This window comes from Gymnogyps californianus, chromosome 4 (assembly GCF_018139145.2).
Source record: "Gymnogyps californianus isolate 813 chromosome 4, ASM1813914v2, whole genome shotgun sequence".
Classification (NCBI taxonomy): domain Eukaryota; kingdom Metazoa; phylum Chordata; class Aves; order Accipitriformes; family Cathartidae; genus Gymnogyps; species Gymnogyps californianus.
In genome coordinates this window covers 68,829,903-68,851,633 of record NC_059474.1, presented here as the reverse complement: position 1 = coordinate 68,851,633, position 21,731 = coordinate 68,829,903, and the positions used below count along the sequence as shown (strand labels likewise).

General features: G+C 38.6%; 1 protein-coding gene across 5 annotated transcripts in view; it reads right to left on the bottom strand.

Moving 5' to 3' along the window:
- SLC10A7 (solute carrier family 10 member 7) overlaps nt 1–21,731 on the bottom strand; it is a 154,860-nt gene that overhangs the window by 39,923 nt on the left and 93,206 nt on the right. For 3 of the 5 annotated variants that reach the window (XM_050896301.1, XM_050896303.1, XM_050896304.1), the window contains exon 6: nt 13,062–13,097. The exons of 1 other annotated variant lie outside the window; for it this stretch is intronic. In XM_050896301.1, the coding sequence (XP_050752258.1) occupies nt 13,062–13,097 (36 nt within the window). Of the gene's footprint in view, nt 1–13,061; nt 13,098–21,731 lie in introns of those variants that run through there. One more of the 5 variants, XM_050896305.1, reaches the window with a different exon arrangement.

Sequence of the window (21,731 nt, the reverse complement as noted above, 5' to 3'; positions counted from 1 at the left end):
ACATTCGGATTGGACTTGTGTTATGCCAGGTCATTGAAAAGTTTCTTTTAATGTAGTTTAACATATCTTTAACAGCAATAGAGCATGCATTAATAAATATATAGTAAGAACACTGAAACGGCATTGTCAGAGCTTCCACAGACAACGGTTTGCTTCACGACGAGGGTAAATGACATAACATTGAGGATTTCACAGATCCACATTATTTTACATTTTGCACTTCACTTTAAAGATCTTCAAAACAATGACAGAATTCAGAATCTTTTCAGCTCCATCTAAACGATGCTGATTTTCTAAAACATCCTCACATGCGTCATTCTCATAAATTACACTCAGATTGCATTATACTTTTGACACTTATCGTCCTTTCAAAGATACCTGCAGGCATGATAGACAAGGTGATCATACAATCTAGTCACTTCCTATAACTCTGTCTAGAAAAATCAACATATGGCCATAAAAATGGGTTTGGCATAAAACCAGATTCTTCAGAAATTCAAAGAACTGAAAAATCAGAAATTCCACATACTGAAGTATTTTACTTTATTCAGAAATGTACAACTGCAACCTTTACCTACAGAAAATAATCTGATGAGAAAATGCCAATTATACCACTTTTGCAGTGGTTTACATGTATATGCGCTGCTTTTTGTAAATGCCATTTGTATATGCACTGCTTGGGAAAATGGTGAACACACCTACAGGGCTGTCTGTATGCAAGCTGAGCTTTTAGTGCACGCAAATGGCATCAGAACCGGGGAACAGCACAAAATGGAATTAACTTCTGACACTAGGAAATCATGGGACTTTGAGTGTTGCATGGCCAGCTTAGAGTTTAAGAGAGTGGGACCAGACCAAATCTACTCTTTCTTTAAACATACTCCACCACTTGCTTTGCTAGGTCCCTTTCTGAACACATTCTACCTAGAGAGCCTTGGGCAGAATGTACAGCATATGACTGTTTCCTGTGCGTTACCTTAACTGGCAACATCAGGTAAGACTCAGCTTGGCCATTTAATAAATCACAGCATCTTGTCCCCATCACCTCCAATTTTAACAATCTGGGCACAGAAAATGGTTGGAGGGGACCTGAAGATGATGTTATCACTGAGACTTTTGGTCTGCAAGTAGGGTGCAAGTGAGAGCACCAAGATTAAGGAGCCTAAATTTCCCATGGAGTCAAGAGGGAGAAGTAGGGGAAGATTCAGATCACCCACGAGTACCTGTAGTCAGGCAATACAGCTATTCCATTCCCAAGGGACACGGGGCTCTCTGCATGATTCCTTGCAGAAAGTGGAGCAGAAAACTCCATCATACCACTCATGATCGCCTTGTTTTAATTCTTGTAAGGAGCTTCTGAAATTTTAAAAGGTTCATAGTTTTTCAAACTGTATTTGGACTTATTTTTTGCTACGTGCTGAGGAGCTAAAAGCATTACTTACTGTGTATTCAAGGAACCTTTTTTGAGTGAAAGTGAAGATTTTTAAACTTTAAAATCTGCCTGGGTCACAGAGGAGTGAATCTAACCAAGCAGTCTGCATCCCAGGACCTTCTGCATAGCTTCACAAAACTATGACACTTTGGCAGTAGCTCTTGTGCATTTTTAGAAAAACATTGATTGGACTTCTCTCACTACTTTAAAGTTTTATGCTCAGTGGATGCATAATCAGTTTCTAAGTCAGGAACGAAAAACTGTTCAACAATATAACACATTGCTGAAAAAGGCAGCCATTCAACCAGCAATAGTCTTGCCAGCTTTTTAAAATAGTACTTCAAATGTAGTGTCTTCAAGCTGTTGTGGATTCTTAAGCACTTGGTATACATAAGGATATGTTTTGTTTTGGGTGTTGGGTTTTTGGTTTTTTGTTCATTTTGGTTTTTTACATAATTAGAAACTGAATTACAGGTACTGTGCTGGGATGCTAAACCAATTTACCTAGGAAAAGTAAAATTATTTTATTCAAAGAAGCAATCTTCTATACCAGAATATCAGGGTATGGTTCTTCACCTTGTCAACTTCAGCCTACCCATTCAGGCTCATCTCACTGTCATCTGGACCACCAAAAGGCAGACATTTCAGGTAACCATCTCACCCTGACTACATTTTAAACAAAACAGAATATCAGTCCAAAATGTCAAAATGGATAAATAAATGATTCGTTAACCCTCCTTTTGCCCAGAGGAAGTGAGTTCTTCAACAACATCTGGTTTGTAGGGGAAAAAAAACCTCTCCTCCTTGTAGAAAAAGTCAAGTTTTTCTGCTTCTAATATGACTCCTCTCCTGCATGATCCTATGACCACACTATCTTTGATCCTGTTTCAGTTGTATAGTTGAGAATCATATTCTTCTGCCAGTCTCCAGCACCTTCACTACTTTCTACAGAACAGCATGGAGCTAGCTTTTTTCTTGGGTCCTTAAGAGGTCCTAACACTCTGCTATACCACACTTGGGCACAGAGGTTTGGAGCAGTGTGTTTGCTAGGCTCTGCCCCGCCTTCATGCACTGCTAGAGTATTAGACTTCCCTGTCCCACCTATGGTACTGACATTACTTCTTCAAACAGGTTTCTGAACTTTGTTTCCCTTCTGTATATTATGACAATAACTTCAGTGGACTGGTTTTTATCAGAATCTCTCTGTTCGACAATGTCTATAAACTCTTGTATTACCTTAATCTTAAATCTATTCCCAGAGAAAGACACAGAAGATAAGATAAAGGCTGAAGAAAAGAGAAGGCAGGAACTTCTCAATCACACAGAAGAAAAAGACTTTTTAACCCAGACTCTGGACATACAGCGGCTAACTATAAGGAATCACAAATGCTAAAGGACCCACAGCTAATGGATGCATAACTTGACCAGGACTGCCTCAACATTTCTAGTATGCAAACTCATCAGGCTCACAAAAGTAAGTGTCTCATAGACTCTCAGACATTGCCTGGGTTCCAGACTTCCTTTGAACTTGGATATGTTCATCACATCCATTTTGACAGAGAAGTGAGAACTGAGGAACAGAGGAAACAAAAAGCTTGATATAATGTTAATCAAACCTTCCTACATATTTACAAATGCAAATATTCTGTCTGGATGAATACATATGATTTTGCTCAGGTTTTAGTTGGATCAAGCTAAGTTCTGTGCTCCATTTGCTGTCATGAAACAAATTTTTTTAAAAAAACCACCTAGATGATCTGCGTTGCACCAAAATTAGCATTATGCTAAAACGTCTGATTATATTTGGCTGCCCTCCTTGTTATAATAATCTCCATGCCTAAAAATGAACCTTTCTTCATAGGCAAACAAACCGAAGTACTGTAAGAACTGGTATAAGAACATCATAGAATCAAACTGCTGATTTATAGCTATAAAAAATAATCTGATTAGAATCTCTTATGGAAGATAAAATGCACCATTTAATGAAAAAGCTATCACAAATTTTCATGCCAGCATATTGTCTATGCTTATTTTAGAACATTTTTTAAACAAAAGTTTGATATCGTAAAGTGATTGTTATGTGCTATTCTGGATAACAGCATTTCAGTTAAAGGTTCATTAATAAGCCAGGCCTGCTTGAATAGACTCACTATTCAAAAAAAGACCCTCAAAATTCATGCTTACAGAAACACACTTTTCACTTAAATAATCTGAGTGATTTCAGAAGGCAAGTCAGATGAGCAGGAACTGCACCTTCTGCAAGTGTCTGCTGGATATGGCTGTAATGAAAGAGAATTCTAGGCAAATCTTTCCAAACAATTCTGTCACCATGCAGTACTTCAAACCTGACCTGCAGCACTCTTGTTAATTTAGTCCTAGACCTTTCTTCTCAAGAGACTGCCTGTTTTAAAAAACTCCTGGCAAATTATTCAGTGGGTTTCTTGTGGTAGAAACATCGGCTTATCCTTAATTGACAGGCTATATTTAACTGGTTGTGGTAAAAACAAAAAGCAAAAATTAACCAAACAAAAGAAACCTTCCTTGCATAAAAACAAGACAATTCCACTTCCCAGCCTAGACTGCCTCCACAAGCCAGATGCTCCATTCTTATCTTTCTGGCCGACCAGGCACGTATCACCATGGGTGTTCCCACGTCTACAACTGCCACTGACTCAGAAAAAACACATCTTCCACCAGTCACACCAAACTATAATCCAGTCCCACATGTGCTGCAAATATTGAGTCCACTTCGGAGGCAGCTGTCCTTTGGGGCCTTACTCTTCCAGTGATCTCCTGCCATTAACATGTTTCCTCAGGTTGTGTCTTTGTGCTCTTCATACACCATCAGCCAGCTTCAGCCTTGCCGTTTGTTGAGCACAGACGAGGAAGCGAGGCAGGGGTGAAAACAGGGCAGAACTGAGGAGGAGTGTCACTGGCTGCTCCCTCATGTGAGATGTTTAATTTAAGCTTTTCTTTTCCATCTTCAGGTCAGGCTACTCTGATACCTGTCTTTCTAAATTTTGTGTTCAATGCTGTATCGTCACTGCTTCTGGTTACTCTCATCCAGTCCAGATTTAGCTGCCTTAGAGGCCTGTCTGGACCACCCCACACGCCAATCCCTTTATGTCCTGTTGTAGGTGACAGCCCCGCTACAGAAAGGACATGGAAGGTGATGCACTTTTGGAAAAGACGGGGATGGGATCCAGTTCAGTAATGAAGGACAATGAACAAGAGTGACCAGCTAAACTAAGCCCTCCCTTGCTTTGGACTCTTTCCAGAACCCTTATCCTGACCCAGTCATTGCGGTATGCTATGTTACAGCAGAAAAGCATGCACATTGCCCTCAATAACCCAGGTACCTGGCAAATGGAAATGCTTTGCAGTGAATACACTGCAATGGGCAATAACTGTAAGCATGTTGAGGCTCTGGGAAGTAGGAAGCATCCATGCTACTCCATGGGAATGGTGCTGACGGGCACCTATGAGTTCCACGGTGCTTGGCTTTAGATTTCAGGTAGGAGGTCGACAGAGATTAAACAGTCATTCCTACATAACATTTCACAGCAGTCTAAACAGAGCTGGCAGGTCACTAGGATGTCTTTCCTACTCCACTGCTTTAAAGGCATTCACATGCAGAATGTTTAGATATCTCGGTAAGTAAGGCAGAGAAGCTGTGTAAAAGATGCCAGCTCCCAGCAACTGAACAGGAGTCATTGGTACTGAAATTGTCTACCTCTAATGGGTGCCAGCAGCAGGAGAGGGAAGGGAAGGGGAGGCATATCACTGAGAACAGAGCTTCTATAGTAAGAGAAGAAAGAGGGTTTAGCATTCAAAAGCAAATAGGTTTCAATTTGTTAGCAGTGGCAGGATTGGAGGCATCAGAAAGAATGTATTTAAATTTTAAAATAAAGCTTTTAATTCTGCCTATCAAAAACTGCAAGCTGTCTCTTACCTCAGAGAAAGGGGCTAAAGGTATGACAGAGACCACGTTCAATGATTGGCAGTCATGTATTTTAACAAATAGATCTTTCATTGTAATTCTTAAAAATTAAAAGCAGACATAAGTCTCTAGCTCTACTAAAGAAAAGAGATGTTCGGGTCTTATGGTACATTTTGCAAATTCTTGCATATTCTATATGCTTCTGTGGCCATGGGAACTTATTTGGCACAAACATAAAAAAACCTAGCTGTCTATATATACCCTCCAGTGTTGTTTCCAAAAAAAAAAAAAAAAAAAAAAAAAAAAATCAAAGTTTCATAATCAGAAGTGTGGAAAAAGAAAAGCTGGCTTGGGCAAGGAGACTGTATATTTTGGGGTTCCCTTGTTAAAGTGATCACAGATGCCTAATCCTGTTCCAGGTTCCCCTATGACACATTAAATACCAAGCCAATCCAAACATACCTGTTGATTTTAAAGCCTTTTATATAGCTGTAAAAATAACCATAGCTATTCTCAATCTGAAATATACCAGAGCTACCCTTCCACTTTACCATGGTACAATGATCTTGAGGGCTAATGTAAAGAAATGAGATCAAGCATACAACCCAAAGGCACCTAAACGGGAGTTAGATGATTAACACCCTTGGAGACCTGAGACTTGAGGACTAGTATCCAAAAATTCTGCTGCAAACAAGGGAGTGACTAACTGGAAAGAAATAGATTAGTAAATACAGGATAATTAAGAACCATTAATATTATGTATCCATGAAAAAGGCAGCTGTGACATACCAGAAGAAATAAATCAATCAAGGTAGGGGATACCTGTGACATTGCACAAGGCCTGGACAAGCCGTTGAGAAGAACACTGCGCTGCTGTGCACAATTCTTATTACCTGGGCTGAAGAAGGAATTAAAACTGGAACAGGTACACAAAACACCTCAGGATAAGGGATTTGTTGGCATTTTTTTTGTATTTATGTTTTTAAAATTAGAAATGCATGACTTGTTTAGCCTAGCTGACTGAAGACTGGGAAAGAGGATAGGATTGTACACTATGTCTGAGCCAGGGTGGTAAATTTTAGAGAAGTGCTATTCAGGTGTATGATAACATTGGCAACAAAGACAAATGGGTAAAACACCTGTCACAAATACTTACTGGAAATTAGGTTTCTGCTCATCAGAGACACAAGTTCTAGTATTGCAAGGGTGGAGGGAGAGCAAGTTACTTTTAAGCAAATCTTACTTTTAAGTTGGATCATGTTCAGTTTTGAGGTGAATTGCACAGCATGGAAAAGAGGAGGACTGGGTGAGTCAGGACAGGATTCTCCTGGTATCCTGGTTCTATGATCCTATTAAGACGTGTAGTTAGCTTCTGCTATGTAGAAGCAGGATATGTACTTAAAAGGCTCCCCTAGCATTGTATATGAAAATTTCAAGAGCAAAACCAAGTAGAAAAGAAAGTCCTCCACAGAAACATTACATATTTTAGAGTCTTCTACCTAGACAAATTTACAATATTGTGTGTGTGTGTGTGTCAGGAAGAGGGAGGGCCCCTGTTATTCTCTGACTGTTTTTTGTATCCAATTTATATAACAGAGCCATAAAAGGTGAATTTGAAAAAGGAAGAAAATGATTAAGCAAACATTTCAAGGCAGTCATTAAAAAGTTCTGGTTAATTGTAAAGGGTTTGGATCAGATCAGATAATTTTGTCTTCCCAATGATTAAAGAGAAAGGAAACAGTGAGGTAAATAACCAGGTAGAAATAATGATGCACTTTAAATCTTCCACATGAATGAGTTGATCTGTTAACAGATAATGCACTATGCTGCTTCCCCACCCCCCCACTGTAATCAGCCTTTTGTCACATACTAGTGAAATCCATTAGCTGCAACATCCTTATCAACTTCCAAGGCTTTCGAGCTACTAAAATATTTGCATATTTAACGATTCATTTGACTGGTATCAACTCTCATTTACCAAGAGCTTGAGAGGAAAAACAAGGCATAGTGTGTAGAAATCCTGTTAAAAAAAAAAAAAAAATGTAATGACAGCTCTTTTTATTAAAAAGATTTATCTGACCTACCTGGGTTTGGAGAAGACTTGGCAAAAATTTGAGAAGTATCAACAACTTTTAAAACAATGTTTTAATTTAAGGATTGTGAGTATAGGAGAAAGCTTTCAACTTCAGTATTTCAATCAGCTTCTAGTTTCATTCACATCCTTATTCACCAGTCATTTTATTTCACTTTTCCCTGCGATACTTGCACAGAATTTCCTTCACTTGTCTACTCCTGAATTCTTTCAGCAGTGCTACTTTCTAGTACTTACGGCATCACCACTACAATCCAACCATAAAAATACCTACTATAAAATTCAGAAGTTTGAGAGGGTACCAGAAAAGAAAACATCACTGAATAAATCAAGAAAAGGAGCAAGCTCATAACGCCTTGGGAAGATTACATTTTGACACAAATGTCATGGTAGTCGTCTTTGGTAAAAAAGCAAACATGGGAGCAATGCGTGACAGTTACATGGAGGTTTTTGCCAAGTGTATTTTTAAAAATACACATGAATTTTGCATTGGCTCTTTAACATTCCACATTAACTGGTTTGCAGGCATGCTTCTGAAGAATGTAAAGTACATAAAAATGTAAAATACTTACTTATCTCTAACATTTTCTTTGATAGCTTTCAATAAAAATACATAGATTCACACACCTTGACTTTTGTTACTTTGATAGCTAACCGGCTGCGCTTCCAACAACTGAAGAGACCACATCTGTCAGGCACTGAGTCTCAACAGTAAGGGTAATACCAAGAAGGTGGCAGAGCTGGGATACTGTCCCATAAGAACCGCAGCATCGCATTTGGCTCCAACAGGTGTGCAGATGACTGACTTCTTGTACTTTGGTACCAAACACAATCATCAAAATTGTAAGCTTGTGTGGCTTGGTAAAACTGCCAGTCCACATGCTCAACCGACTTTAAGGACAGAGAGGGCAACTCTGTCCCAATGCCACCGGAAAGGAACAGAGCTACATTCACATGAGAAAGGTCACTCTGCATCATCCTCTTACATGGTAGTAAAAGATCTATGCTCACTCTGCTTCCAGGGCAAATCCAAGAGACATGACCTTGCTGAGGCAATCAGGCTGGCCTCCATCCTGTGCAATACAAAGGCATATGAAATCCCTTAATGAAAATAAACCTGCATTCATACATATTCCTGTTTCATGACTGAAGTTACAATCTAAGGACATTAAGTGAGATGATACAGCTACAAACGTTGCAGAGTGCAATGCTCCTGAAGTTCTGGCTTTCAAACAAGACATCATAAAAAGGTGCGGACATCTCAAAGTTATTAAAGAGATCACAGCACTATTATCTTCACAGTATGACGACACTTTCTGTTTAACTGTCTTTTAGTAATGTAAATATGCCCAAATGCAGTACACTTAAGAATTCAAATCATAAACTGTTATTACAAATCATAAAACGTTATTACAATTACTAAAGGAAATAACTAAACTGAACATAGAGAACAAGTCATACGATAAGCAAAGATGGACAGTCATACCCAAGTGACTAACTTCCTCAGGCATTACTTAACCTATTCGCAGTCATTATTTATTGATAGCAATATAGTTACTTCCAAAAGCAAAATTTAGTCTACACTTCAATTTCTAGTTGGTGGGGTTTTCTTCCCTAAATGCCTTTGAGAAAATAAAACTTATTTCTCTGCTTTAAAAAATTTCATGATCAAACTGTTACCTCTGGCTTCAGCTAAGTATATGACCTGACAAGAGGAAGACAGACAGCATCTTTCTCTGAATGCTTTGGTACACAGCCTCCTAATCGTCACTAATGAAACATTGCAGAATGTTGCCAAGAAATGTGAACAGCATAACCCCATGTTAACCTGAAACTGATGTATCTTACAGCACTTTGTTTCAACACTCCTGCTCACCACATATATGAACTCTAATCAATTATATATAGTTTATGGGACATAGCCCATTTATAACATCTTTGCTGGGAATATAACATATTAACTGTTAAGGGTTAACATGAGGATGATGATACTGCAGATTAACACATCTGGAAGCCAGATTCAATAGCTTCTTATTAGGTAAAATGTTAATCAGAGGTATCCGTGGTGAAGGCGGCTATTCTTTAAAGTCTAGCTAGGCATCCTCACAAGGATACAGTCCGGTAATTATGTGCACAATATTTAAGGTTTCATTAAATCAATCAGAACCTCTTAGAACACTTTTTTGAGTAAGCTTTACACCAAAAGTTTCATAGTAGAAATAAACTTTTCAGAAATGTAACTGACAATCTTATGTTTAACACCATTCATTTAAGATGACATGATATTTGCATTAAATGCATTATTTATTATAAGCTTCAACATGTCTTTATCAATGTTGTTTAGACAATTTATATTTACATTACTAGGCAATTATGAACAGAAAAGGCAGTTGAGAACATTATATTCTCTGGTGCACATAGGGCAAAATTTAAACCATAACCGCTACCACAGGTTAAGCTATATAACAAAAACAAGCTAATGGACAACAATGGATTTTATTTCTGGTAGCACTAAGGGTATTTTATGCACTGTATACAAGGAGACTAACAAATAGGATCACTAATACAATATAGCTTTCAGACTATCGTAGTATGACTCTGTGGAAGAGTTAATGCTCGTGAGTACCAAATACAGGAATTAAAATTCACTGAAGGCATTGACTTCAAAGGTCCCTGAATGGTATTCAGAAGCCCAGCTCAGCTACTGTTGAGGTAAATGAGAGTTTTATCTTGAAACTTGAAAATTCCAGCCTTTATTAACTAAGCACCAAGGCTAAGTTGCATGGCTAAACTAATGAATGGGCCAGAAAAGATAACCAGGAAATTACTAGTCAGTGTTTCTCACTCCACAGTAACTACACGGTACCACATGAAATGATCAAGCAGCAGGTTGTAAACAAGTGAACAGAAGCATGTGAACTGTGTGCTTGAATCCACTACCTGTTGAGCAGGCCAGATGTATCAAGGAAACTCAAAGGAAAATTGGAGAGGTTCACGAGAAAAAAACGTTTCAGCATTCCAAACCACAGACTGCCAAGGTACAGGAACAGTTCATCAGGGCGTGCATGTTTAGTTCGCTATCCTAAATACCTGCCACTGGATAAACTGAACCTTCAGAGAAGGTGGACCTCATCTTAGCAAGATGTGCTCCTGGGCTGACCAGAAGTTTCTGATGCTCTGCCAGCAAGCAGGTGTACAAGAAGCTGGGAGGGAGCATAGCCAGGACAGCTGACCCGAACTAGCCAGAGGGATATTCCATACCATAGAACATCATGCTCAGTATATAAACCGGGGGGAGTTCGTCGGGAGGGGCAGAGTGCTGCTTGGGCATCGGTCAGTGGGTGGTGAGCAACTGCATTGCGCATCACTTGTCTTTTCTTGCATTTTATTTCTTTTCTTTTTTGTTATATTCCTTTTCATTACTATTATTATTATTACATTTAATTATTATTGTTAGTATTATATTTTATTTTATTTTAGCTATGAAACTGCTCTTATCTCAACGCATGAGTTTTACTTTTTTTTCCAATTCTCCTCCCCATCCCACTGAGAGGGGGGAGGAGTGAGCGAGCGAGTGGCTGTGTGGTGCTTAGTTGCTGGCTGGGGTTAAACCACGACAGTCCTTTTTGGATGCTCTTCATGTGTCAAGTCCTCAGCAAAGATCTCAAGGAGTTTTAAATATTTATATACCCCAAGAGAAATCCTCAAGTTTTAGGCTTTGTGACAAAAAAATGCAGCTTTTGTAACTCCTCCCATCCCCAGACTAGTTTGTTTATCACTCCAATGAAAAAATAATTCATGTGTGTATTTTCTTCAAGCTCCGAGTCATGTTACAAACTGCACAACAATTAATGTGCATTTTACACACTTCTCATACAAGTGTCTCCAGGGCTGGTAGGAAAAACAGAGGCATACGATTTGCTTTCCTGTTCTTGCACACATAAAGTTTTACCACCTCTTTCGAGAGGTAACAGTGAAAACTGCAATTTATGGGACACAATATCTTGTTATCTGTCCATAAAGTCACCAAAGGAAATAACTTTATCTTGCTTAAAAAGGTATGCAGATAATTCCTCAACATTTCAATTTCTACAGAAAATATCCCTTTTGCCTATGGAGAGCACAAAAACTCAGTGAGGTATAGCAGGGTGAAAGTAGCCAGTGAGCAAAAGTAAAAAGAGCTGAAGTTTCAGTCACTTAGAAACAAACACACAGGTCTCTGGATGAATGCCTGTGGAAGAAACACGTTCCATACAGGAGGGAAGATGACAGGAAAACAGTGAGGCAGACCACCTGGAATCAATGTATTGAGTGCAAGAATAACAAAACACCCTTTTTTCTTAGAACAGTTATCTTTTTCAACCTACAGTAAGTCTATGGTCCCAGGCATATCAAGAAAGCTTTGCTGATGTGTACTGGTATGCACGATATGGTCAAAGCAGTTCTTGTGTAAACATAGCTACATCAGATGAATTACAATTTGTTATAGTAAAATAAAAATCTTCCCACGCAGCTTTACTGAAGCAGTAGTTGATAATGTTACAGCCACTCTCACAGTACTATTTATCCCAGTTTAGTATACACTGCTATATTTGTATACAGTACATATGCTGCTTAAGCATCCCTACTATAAACAGCGTGCCACTTGCATGCCACTTACAAATTGTTTCACACTAACTTCACACTTACTCCCCTTTCCAGGGTGCTGGCTTACATACAATGCAATTAGTAAGATAAACATAAAAGACTATGTATACCTCTCCTGAAATCCCTGAAGTGCTTCAGCCTATTTCCCTGCTCTTCACAAAGCCACAGTCCTCAGTAACTTGCACCATACCATACCATTCGTGCCAGCAAATCCTCAAGCACCAAGACTTCCTAACTGACAAGGTACTTAAGCACCACTACCCATCTGTTAAAGCCTCTTCATTGTATGCTGACTAATATCCATACCTTTATAAAACATGAAGATAAAACTTGGTCTTCTCCCTTTTCTTCTACTATGAACTGTAAGGAACCAAGGCCCTGACTGAAGACTAACAATTGAAAGAGAAATCTTGAACTAACAGAAATGAAGCAGCATCACATTTAGTGATACAGGGGCTCCAGTAATTCGTCTTGCTGCTGCTGCTGCTATCTTACTAACCTCTACCACAAAAATACCCATGGCCTTAGTTGCCCAAGAGCGAGGCTCTGTTCATCTGAACAGTGCTTTCCCAATTGGCCTGTCATACATTTTGGATCAGTACGATCTTGTCCAGCTCCTGCATGTGAAAGCTCTCCAAGAGATCTCCTGAGTGATCATCTTACTTGGCAAGTGTTTGTATTTTACCCAGCCTGACTAATAGCATATGGTTTTGTAATTCTGCAAGAACAACAGGTTTTGGTCCTCTTAGAATGAAGTGCAGGTAGTGTTTGCACTCATTGTGACACACTTTGATGGCCTTTCTGGGAGACAGCCTATTTCAAATATTGACCAGAAAAATCTTCCTCGTTATTTAAGCGTTGTTAAATCACCCAAATTTATATCTTAAATATACTGTCCAGTAGGCGCAAGATTACCCAGTAAAAAGACATCTTAAGATCAAGATACTTACAAAAAGCAGAAGCAGAAGTGGAGTTATAACAATGCCCTGGAAGAAACAACAACAAAAAAGTCTGTTAGTCAGGGAAGCAGAATAGTCTTTACTTCCTTGTACCTTAGTGCATGGAAATACACAAACATCATTCAACATCATAGAAATTAAGTAACAAGAAGTTCAACTTTGCTCTTCACTGTGTACCTTCTTTAACATCTGTATGCCAATCATTTTATAAAACTATACTCAGTACAAAGTACCTTTTTTTTACGTCTAGCTTTCCCCATTTTGCACCTAAGCCCCTCTATTCTAAAAGATCTGATATACAGAAATATAATTTATTTTAAAAAACATATTAAAGCTCTCCCCTCACTGCACTGTATCTTAACTTCACTAAGCTGCTCCTCCTTAGGGGGAGACTTGTGATCAAGTCCCATGCTACCCAGTCCCAGGTCCTCTTCTGAGCAAAAGCCACATCAACCGTGATGAATTAGGTGTCGTGACTGTGCAATGTAAACTGATATTCCCCAAGGAAATGAGCTGAGATCTCAAAACTCATTTCACTTGATTAGACTTTGCATCTCACTGGTAGAAGGCAAGTCTTTCATCTAATTTAATCACACAGGACCACCTCAGCTTTCCACATCCCCCAGGCAGACGCAAGCAAAAAGATTTGTTGTCTTCACTGACAAGGAACAGGTTTAAAGCTGATGATTGGACAAAATAGAGGATTTTAAGTTTCATGAGAGCAAATCTTAAAATGAATTGTTTGGGTTGGGAGTTAACATGACATGCATCAGTTTCATAGCTGCAAATAGCAATTCCCCATCATCCTTCCATCCAACTTCAATATTTTATTATTGCTCAATGAAATGATTCTATCATTTAATGCATGCTAATTCACAAAGCTTGCTCAGAACTTCTCTAAGCCAAGACTGTTCTTCATCCAGATATGTCTCAAGAATAACTAGTTTTTCAGCTATTCACAAACTTTATTGTTTAAAGGACAAAAGTCTAAAACTTGCTCACATCCATCTAAAAGGATGCTTGTTTTCTGTTTGTTTTTAGCTCCATATGAAAAACAATCAAACAAAAAAAGCAGTTGTCCCCTGCTTTTCATTTAACCTTGAGTAACACACCTTTACCTCAATCCTTTGGAAGCTAATATAAAGAAAAACCTTATACGATTAGTTTTGTATTTGCTTTCTGGGTCCACAAAAAGTCACGGATCCAGACAGCCCATTAGGCACAGAGAGTTCCTATTGTGCTCTTAAAACAAAATGCAACAAGTAAATGCCACAAATGATAGCAGACAAGAAGGATCGAGGAGGCAACAGTTAAGCTGTGCAACTTGAAAGCTCTGCAAATTTAAAAACATATTTTGAAATAAATAATACATGCCATATCTGACTGCCCCACAGCCTAGCTATCCATAATCATTTGTCTTTTTGCAAATGTCACAGCTGAGACAGATCATAAAAGACTAGAAAGAGAAGAAGTAGCAGCAATAAGAATTGCTTCAGGGAGTCACTCACTGTTTACAGGGAGGCCTAGACCAAAATGCAGATAACAGTTATGAAGAAATGTAGGTGTTCAAGTATACCAGCTGTAGAGGAAGAAACAAAAGTTGAGGAAGGGAGGAGGCACCAAGAGCTGAACTGACACTTGCATACAGTAGCATCTACGATGCTTAGAACGGAGAAGTGACAGTAAGATCTGTACAACGTAGATGCAACACAGTCACTGCATCAGAATGACCAAACTCCAGCTTTTATGAACTACTACTAAGACTATGTGAGCCAGACTTTCCCCTTCTTCCCCTTTTCCCATTGACAACTACACTGCACAGCTCAAATATTACCAAGTGTCTGAGTACTCCCTAAGTATCCTGTAATTTGGGGATGGCAGAACACCACTGCAGCAGGGTTCCACTTTCAGACCTTTGCATGAGAAAAGAGGAGCACGGATGGAGAGGGAGGTGACACGCCAAAAGCATCCCGTACTCCAAATACGCATTAAGTGTAGGGAGAAGAGAGCACACTGCCAGCTGGTGAGTACAGCCAGCTCTCCTCTAAATCTGAAGGAACTCATTGATTCAGCACCATTAGTCATTTCTTATGTGCTTCATGCCTCAGTACATTTCATAGCACTTTTATACATTACAAAAAAATGCAACGGTAAAAAAAACAAACCAAAACAACCTTTCCCTTTAACTAGTTGATAAACAAAGATGGTGTCCTTCCACTTTAGGATGGGACCTGTGACTTGGTATATATTTGCTTTAGAAGCTTGGTGATATTAACACAATGGGCAACAGCCACTGCTAATTCAAAGCATATGTCACAAAAGGAAACGTTACCTCTGTGACAGTAACACTTCTTAATAATTCTGTAAGCAGAGAGGAAGCAAATCCTGGTATACATCATAAATAGATTCCTGACTGAGCTTGTTGAAAATCTAGCATTCAAAAGGTCAATTCTAGCAATTCTTTACAAAATTTTGCTATTAAACCTGGTGATCTTAATAATCAGAAGCAAGTTTCCTGTTGCCTCACCACAGAAAGGATTTACAAGGTTGAATTTTCCCATTTGCAACACATACACAATTCCCTGGGAAGCTAAACAATTACCTGACAGAACAGACAAGTTCATATTAAAAAATAGATGCTGTTGCTGAATCAGAGTAATTTGATGTTAATGTTTTATTTTGATAAGGAGCGCCAGTTTGAAAAACCACAGGGATTACATTAAAACCAAAGGGGTTTTTTTCAGTCAGTAGTGCTGTGGTGACTGTGATGGTTTACGGGTGCAAGCAAGGCAAGATTTGTCAGGGGAGGGAACCTCTGTTACCAGACCGACTGATGGAGTTGGTAAAGAACAAACTTGGGGCACGTAAAGCCCATTTATATGTTACTCAAAAACACTGACGTGCTTTTATGTGCAAAAGCCCTTCTCTCCAGGTTTCTGTTCCAGATTTGAAGAAGGGTTTACATGACTACAGCATATCTGTCTAACAAAAGGTATTACCTTTCCCTGCGCACACTGCCTTGCTTCAACACATTACCTCTTCATTAGAAACGTGCTCCTCAATATGCTCATAAGCATTATGTGATGCATCTCAATTCATACCCACTAAAGAATAATATATAGAGTACACTGAGTCTAAAGCCTACTGATAGAAAATACAGACAACGATTTAGGTTTTGAAGGTAAAACCAAAATCTGATTCACTCAGAATAAAGAAAAGGCGGAAGAAAACAGTTACTCTACATGGTCCAGCTCAGGCACCAGCAGAGGCTTCACAAAGACAAGCATATTCTGACACTGGCAGCGTGGCTGCTTTCTAAGACTACGACTGGCTGAAAAGCACAAAGGAAGCTAAAAATTAAAATAAAGACTATTGTTTCTAAGTCCACTGGACACTAACACCATCAGAGAGGAAAAAGTAACTAAATTTGACTACGCTTTTCCCTGCCTTGCTTCCCAGGCAAGTGCTGTCAAATACATAGTGTATGGAGATAAACAGATTGTAGATTAGCACTTCCAGCAGAAGCTGAGCATCTGCCCTTGAGAATGCAAGGTCATTACACAGTTTTAGCATCTTCAAAGTTCGGGTGGAGTGTTAAGCTTTCCAACTGCTGCCCACAATGGAGTCAAAGTTGTAAAGTGACTGCCGTTTGCTATCAGCAGAAAAACTTTCAAGAAATCCATTTACACCTCTGATGTGAAAGACTGACTGAATATATTTCAATGATTTTAGTTGAAAGGGAAGAAAAATCTCAGCCTGACCTGACACACTGATACAACATAGGAGTCTGAATAGTCAGATACTTGTAAACACATTTCTTTTTACAGTAAAGATCATGAAACATGTCTTAATTAAGGGAGTTTAAATACAGGTTTGTGCGTGTGAGCATGTGCATAAACACACTTTAACAGCAAGGACGTACTTGAAGATCCATTTAGTTGTTATTTACCTTGTATAAAGATGTTAAGAGGTTTTCTATAGGTTTCATCCAGTACAGCATTGCTGTAGAGCAGATATTAAAAAGTGTTTATTCTCCAAAACAATATGTAGAATCAATACATGTAAATGGCTGCCAAATCAGACAGCAAAAGGAAGTAACATAATGGATTTGAAACTATAATGGCAAATCATTAAGAAAGAAATTATGCAAATAATAAGAGGAAGGTGGGCACAGATCCAGAGGGACACATGGTAGAAGACGAGTAAGGATTATTGCAATGAGGCATGAAATACATGTGAACTTTCCTTCGTCTCCTATACCCACAAATTTCCCATGCAATTTTTCTTCATTCTTACAGGTCATCAGTATGACACGCATGTGGCAACTACTAGTGAAAAAAAACCTTAACCAAAGTCGCATCTGATTTGTCTTAAGAAGTAGGGCTAGAAAGAAAAAAAAAAAAAAAAAGGTTTTTGTAATCAAGGTTCTAAACAAATGTGTATTTTCTGAAATCAATCATCTACTTGTGCTTAAAGCTGCATATGTTCTTGAATGCTTCATCAGAGTAGGACACAAAAGGAGCAAAAGTGTAAGCAGCATTATGTTATAAACTGAATAAACATTAGTAAAAAGTTAAATGGGCAGCATTTCCATGACTACTGATAGGTTAAGGTGCGAGAAAAATGGCTATGAACTCTGGATAATTTCATCAGAAGACAAGCATGAATGAGAACTGAAAGTCAATCTTCATCTGTGTACAGCAGTATTTCTCACATGGTTTTATTTCAAGAGTCACTGGCACTTTTTGGAAAAGAAAGAGCAACCAAAAAAACCCAGCCTGCACCCTCCCACGCCAAATCTGTGCAGTTTTTCTGATTACAACATGAGAGAGAGACTTTACCTTGAAACATTTATTATTTCTATTTCTTCTTATGTCTTTTGTTTCCTTGCTTTTGTGCTTGGAAGTGTGTTTTTAAAAATATACATATATTTCTTTATTTTGTTTTTGACAAATCTGCAGACTACTTTATAATGCTTTACATTTCAAAAAGAGAACCCTGCCTCTACAAAAGTACTTCTAGGTCTGAATTAGGTATGTTCGTGAGCAATAGACAGCTAGTACCAAAGTTCTGACAGAATACAGATAAACAGATGTTCTCAAAAAAATCTGGTACCATCACAAAGGAAAAAAAGTGGGCTCTCCTAAAGGTCAAAAAGCTTATTGTTCAGTGTTTTCAAGAACATGATAGAGATTGTAAACACCACGGCAGCACTCAAAGCCAACTCTCAGTCTATTCAAATGAAAGAGTACAAGACTTCACCCCACCCTCACCCCTCAGACTGGTCACAGCTCCACAATTCCACATCGTGACATGATACCTGTGTAAAACGTTGCTTATTAGCTGCAATACCACATTAGGCACCCTCTTGAATAAACTGATTTAAAGTATAGTCCCATGCCAAACTGCTTTGCAGTAATCTTAATTTTAGACATCATATAAAGAATGACTCTTACTGCTAAAACAGGGCTTTCACATACCTGGATAACCAGCCAAAATCCTCAGAAAAGAGTTGCCTTCTCCCTTCTTCCACCTGTCCCCACTTACCTTCTTTGGAACTATGCTCTTGACAGACACCACAGAAGAAGATAAAACCCCCTACATGAAATATACTTACTTGCTTCCAAACCAGAAGAGCAAAAAACACCAGAAGTCAGGTTGGGACTAGGCAAGTTCTTGTGACACCATCAGTATGCACTGAATGAAGAGGCGTCAAAACAGAAAAGGGCCTGATAACAGGGTTGCAGAGGCAACTGTGAATTTTGCATATCTCAATTTTCGAGTACTAAACCATTTTAACATGATGATTTCAAGTCTGTAACTGAAGTTATTTGGAAAACATTTCAGTGCATTAGTATTTGGATCAAGTGGCTGCAAGAGCCTTTTTGAGACAACCTTTTTCTGCGTTCTTTAAACAGTTTTTAATATTTGTGTAAGCATGGCTATACAAACTATGCTGTTCCTTTGTTCCTGCTTAAAGACAACACTGGAGATGACAAATTTTTGTTGAATGAGATGTTGAACTAGATTTCTACAATAAAACATAGTTTCCCCCCCCTTTCAAACTTCATGGCCATGTAAATAACATAAATGTTTGGATTTATCTCTTGCAATCTCAGAGATTAACTTAGAACTGCACTTTCTGGCGTGCTTGTAATTTCACTCATTGCCCCATGATGCAACTTCAACATCCCTGTGTTGTCCTCCCATGGACATAACAGAAGCTCCTGATGGCAAATAATCACTTGCCTTTTGTTTTCCAAATTAATTATTTTCAAAATCATTTCAGGTGCAAAACACAGGCCTTTAAAAGTCTCCTACCATACATCGCTCTTCTGTCAGCTACTCCAATGACATTGCTGGTTCTGAGAAGGCTTATACAACTGTAGGACTTCAAAATAAAATATGTAATTTAGCTCTTTATTATCCTGTTTTAGATCAAATGACTGATCTGAATGCTGGGAAGAACAAAGGCTTATGCATTGATGCTTTTGGATGCTAAATACACCCATTCTCCCCATAATAAATAATAGGAAAATCTGAAAAGATATTGAAAAGAGCATGAAGTTAAATTCACACATTTTTGTTAAATTCATAAACACTGTACAACACCAAGGCAATGAACTACAATACGAAAGTGAAAATACAATTCTATGTAACTCTAATTCAACTATATTTATAAATAAGTACCACAACAATAGCTGCAACTCATCCAATTAGGCCAATATTGGATTTTAATAACAAAACTGTAAAATTAGAAGGGCTATGTCAAAATGATTTTTCCTTTATCAGAGGGGACAAAATAAACGAGATTTCATATCAACTATGAGATTATGCATAGTACTTTGTGAATTGTTCCAGACATTGTACTACCTTTGTTCTGTTGTGTCAACCTAGTGGCCTCTATTGTGGGAAGGGAAATTAAAAAAACAAAACAAAACAAAACAAAACAAAACAAAGACGACACACTTTATGCAAGTATGAAATTGAAATGGAATCAAAAGGAATGCAAGCAGCCAGAATTCGGTTCTTCCAACACAAAAGAACCTAGAAACTAAGAAATAAAGTGATCTGAACTACTGGCAGTAACACTACTACACTTGTCACAGATTGAGTGTAAAGAATAAAATCGAAAGGAGAATTATTTTTTTCAGCAAGGTTGAGGGGTGAGGTTCCAGTACTGGATTAAGAGTTAAGCCAAGAGTATGAAAAGAGTATTTCAGAAAGGTAAAACCCCATATAAGCCTAGTTTGCCTGGCTTCCCAGCAGAGGGCATCTTTAACACATTAGAAATTTTCTTCTTACACAGCAACAGAATAGTTCAGAACACAGTAGTAAGAACCCTGAAGTTTTAAAGCAACTATAAAAACTTCTTGAGGCTTCGCAGGTGATACTGGAATAGTATCTGGAATGATGCACAAAATACAACAAAAGTCTGAATCAGTTGGAAATGAGTGTTTCCAACAAACATCCTGAAAACTCATAACCTATATTAGCAATATTTTAAGAATAACTAAATGAAATTCAGTTAGATGGGAGCTGTCTGGCAGAGTGTGGAATAGCTCCTACAATAGATGGGGGGGGGGTGCTGGGGAAACTGCTTCTGACCGTACTTCCCAACTGCTGCAAACCTCCTGCTACCGCAGCAGCTCCACAGCACTGTGTGCGACCAAAGGAGACTTTGGTGGGCCTTTGCTCACATACCTGGAACGGGATCAAGCCATATTCCCCACTCAAACTTGTAACACCTTCCTGCGACTTTTTGTTCTCTCTCTCGTACAACACGTTCAAGTCAGCTGTCTTGTTAACACCTTCAGTGCATTCAATGATACTGCCGAGCCTGTAGGTCCAACTGTTTCCCATTTCCTCTTCAGTTGCTTTTGCTGACCATCATTCCTGGCCTCAAGACTATCTTCCTCTCCTTTACCTCCCACCTCAATGAGAATCTTTTAAAACTTCCTCATACACACAATACTTTTCCTAATTCCAGCTCATTAAGCCATTGTCTGTTCCTATTCAAATTTATTTCTTATGCGGTGTCAGCAGAGAACAAGATCACTGTAATTCTGTATGTCAGCATAGGAACTGAATTTATACACTGCCATTAGGTGGTCCTTCCCTAGAGGCGGCATAAAAGGGAGAAAGGAACTTCTCAATCATCCACACCCACGCATTTTTCAGAGCGATCCCCTTGTCTTTGCAAAAAGCACTTTGACACAATCCTGTAATTTCTACAATGCAGGCAGGTTCCCACACCATATAGCATGACCTCAGTGGGACTGAGGAGGAAAGACGCACAGTTTGTAGGATTAGGGTGTCTGTAGGTGTAAGCATAGCCCTTTCCCAATAAAGAGTTTAACGTATAATAAGGATATAATAAACTTACAGTTACATGCTTTGGGGTGTATGTTAAGTGCAAGGTATGTTAGTGCAGTGTTAAGGATGCACCACAATTTCTCCTTTGTTTTGTATGTAGAAAACAGAAATGCAGTAACATACACATCTTAGAAGAAAGGTTATTTTTCCACCTAATTTTTAAGTCTGTTTTCTTGCAGAAGAAAGTTACAAAGGATCTAAATTTCTCCTGTGTTTGGATCTATGTCGAGTAACCAGCAAATCCTAATTATAATTACTAAGAAGATGGTACTAGCAAAACGTGCC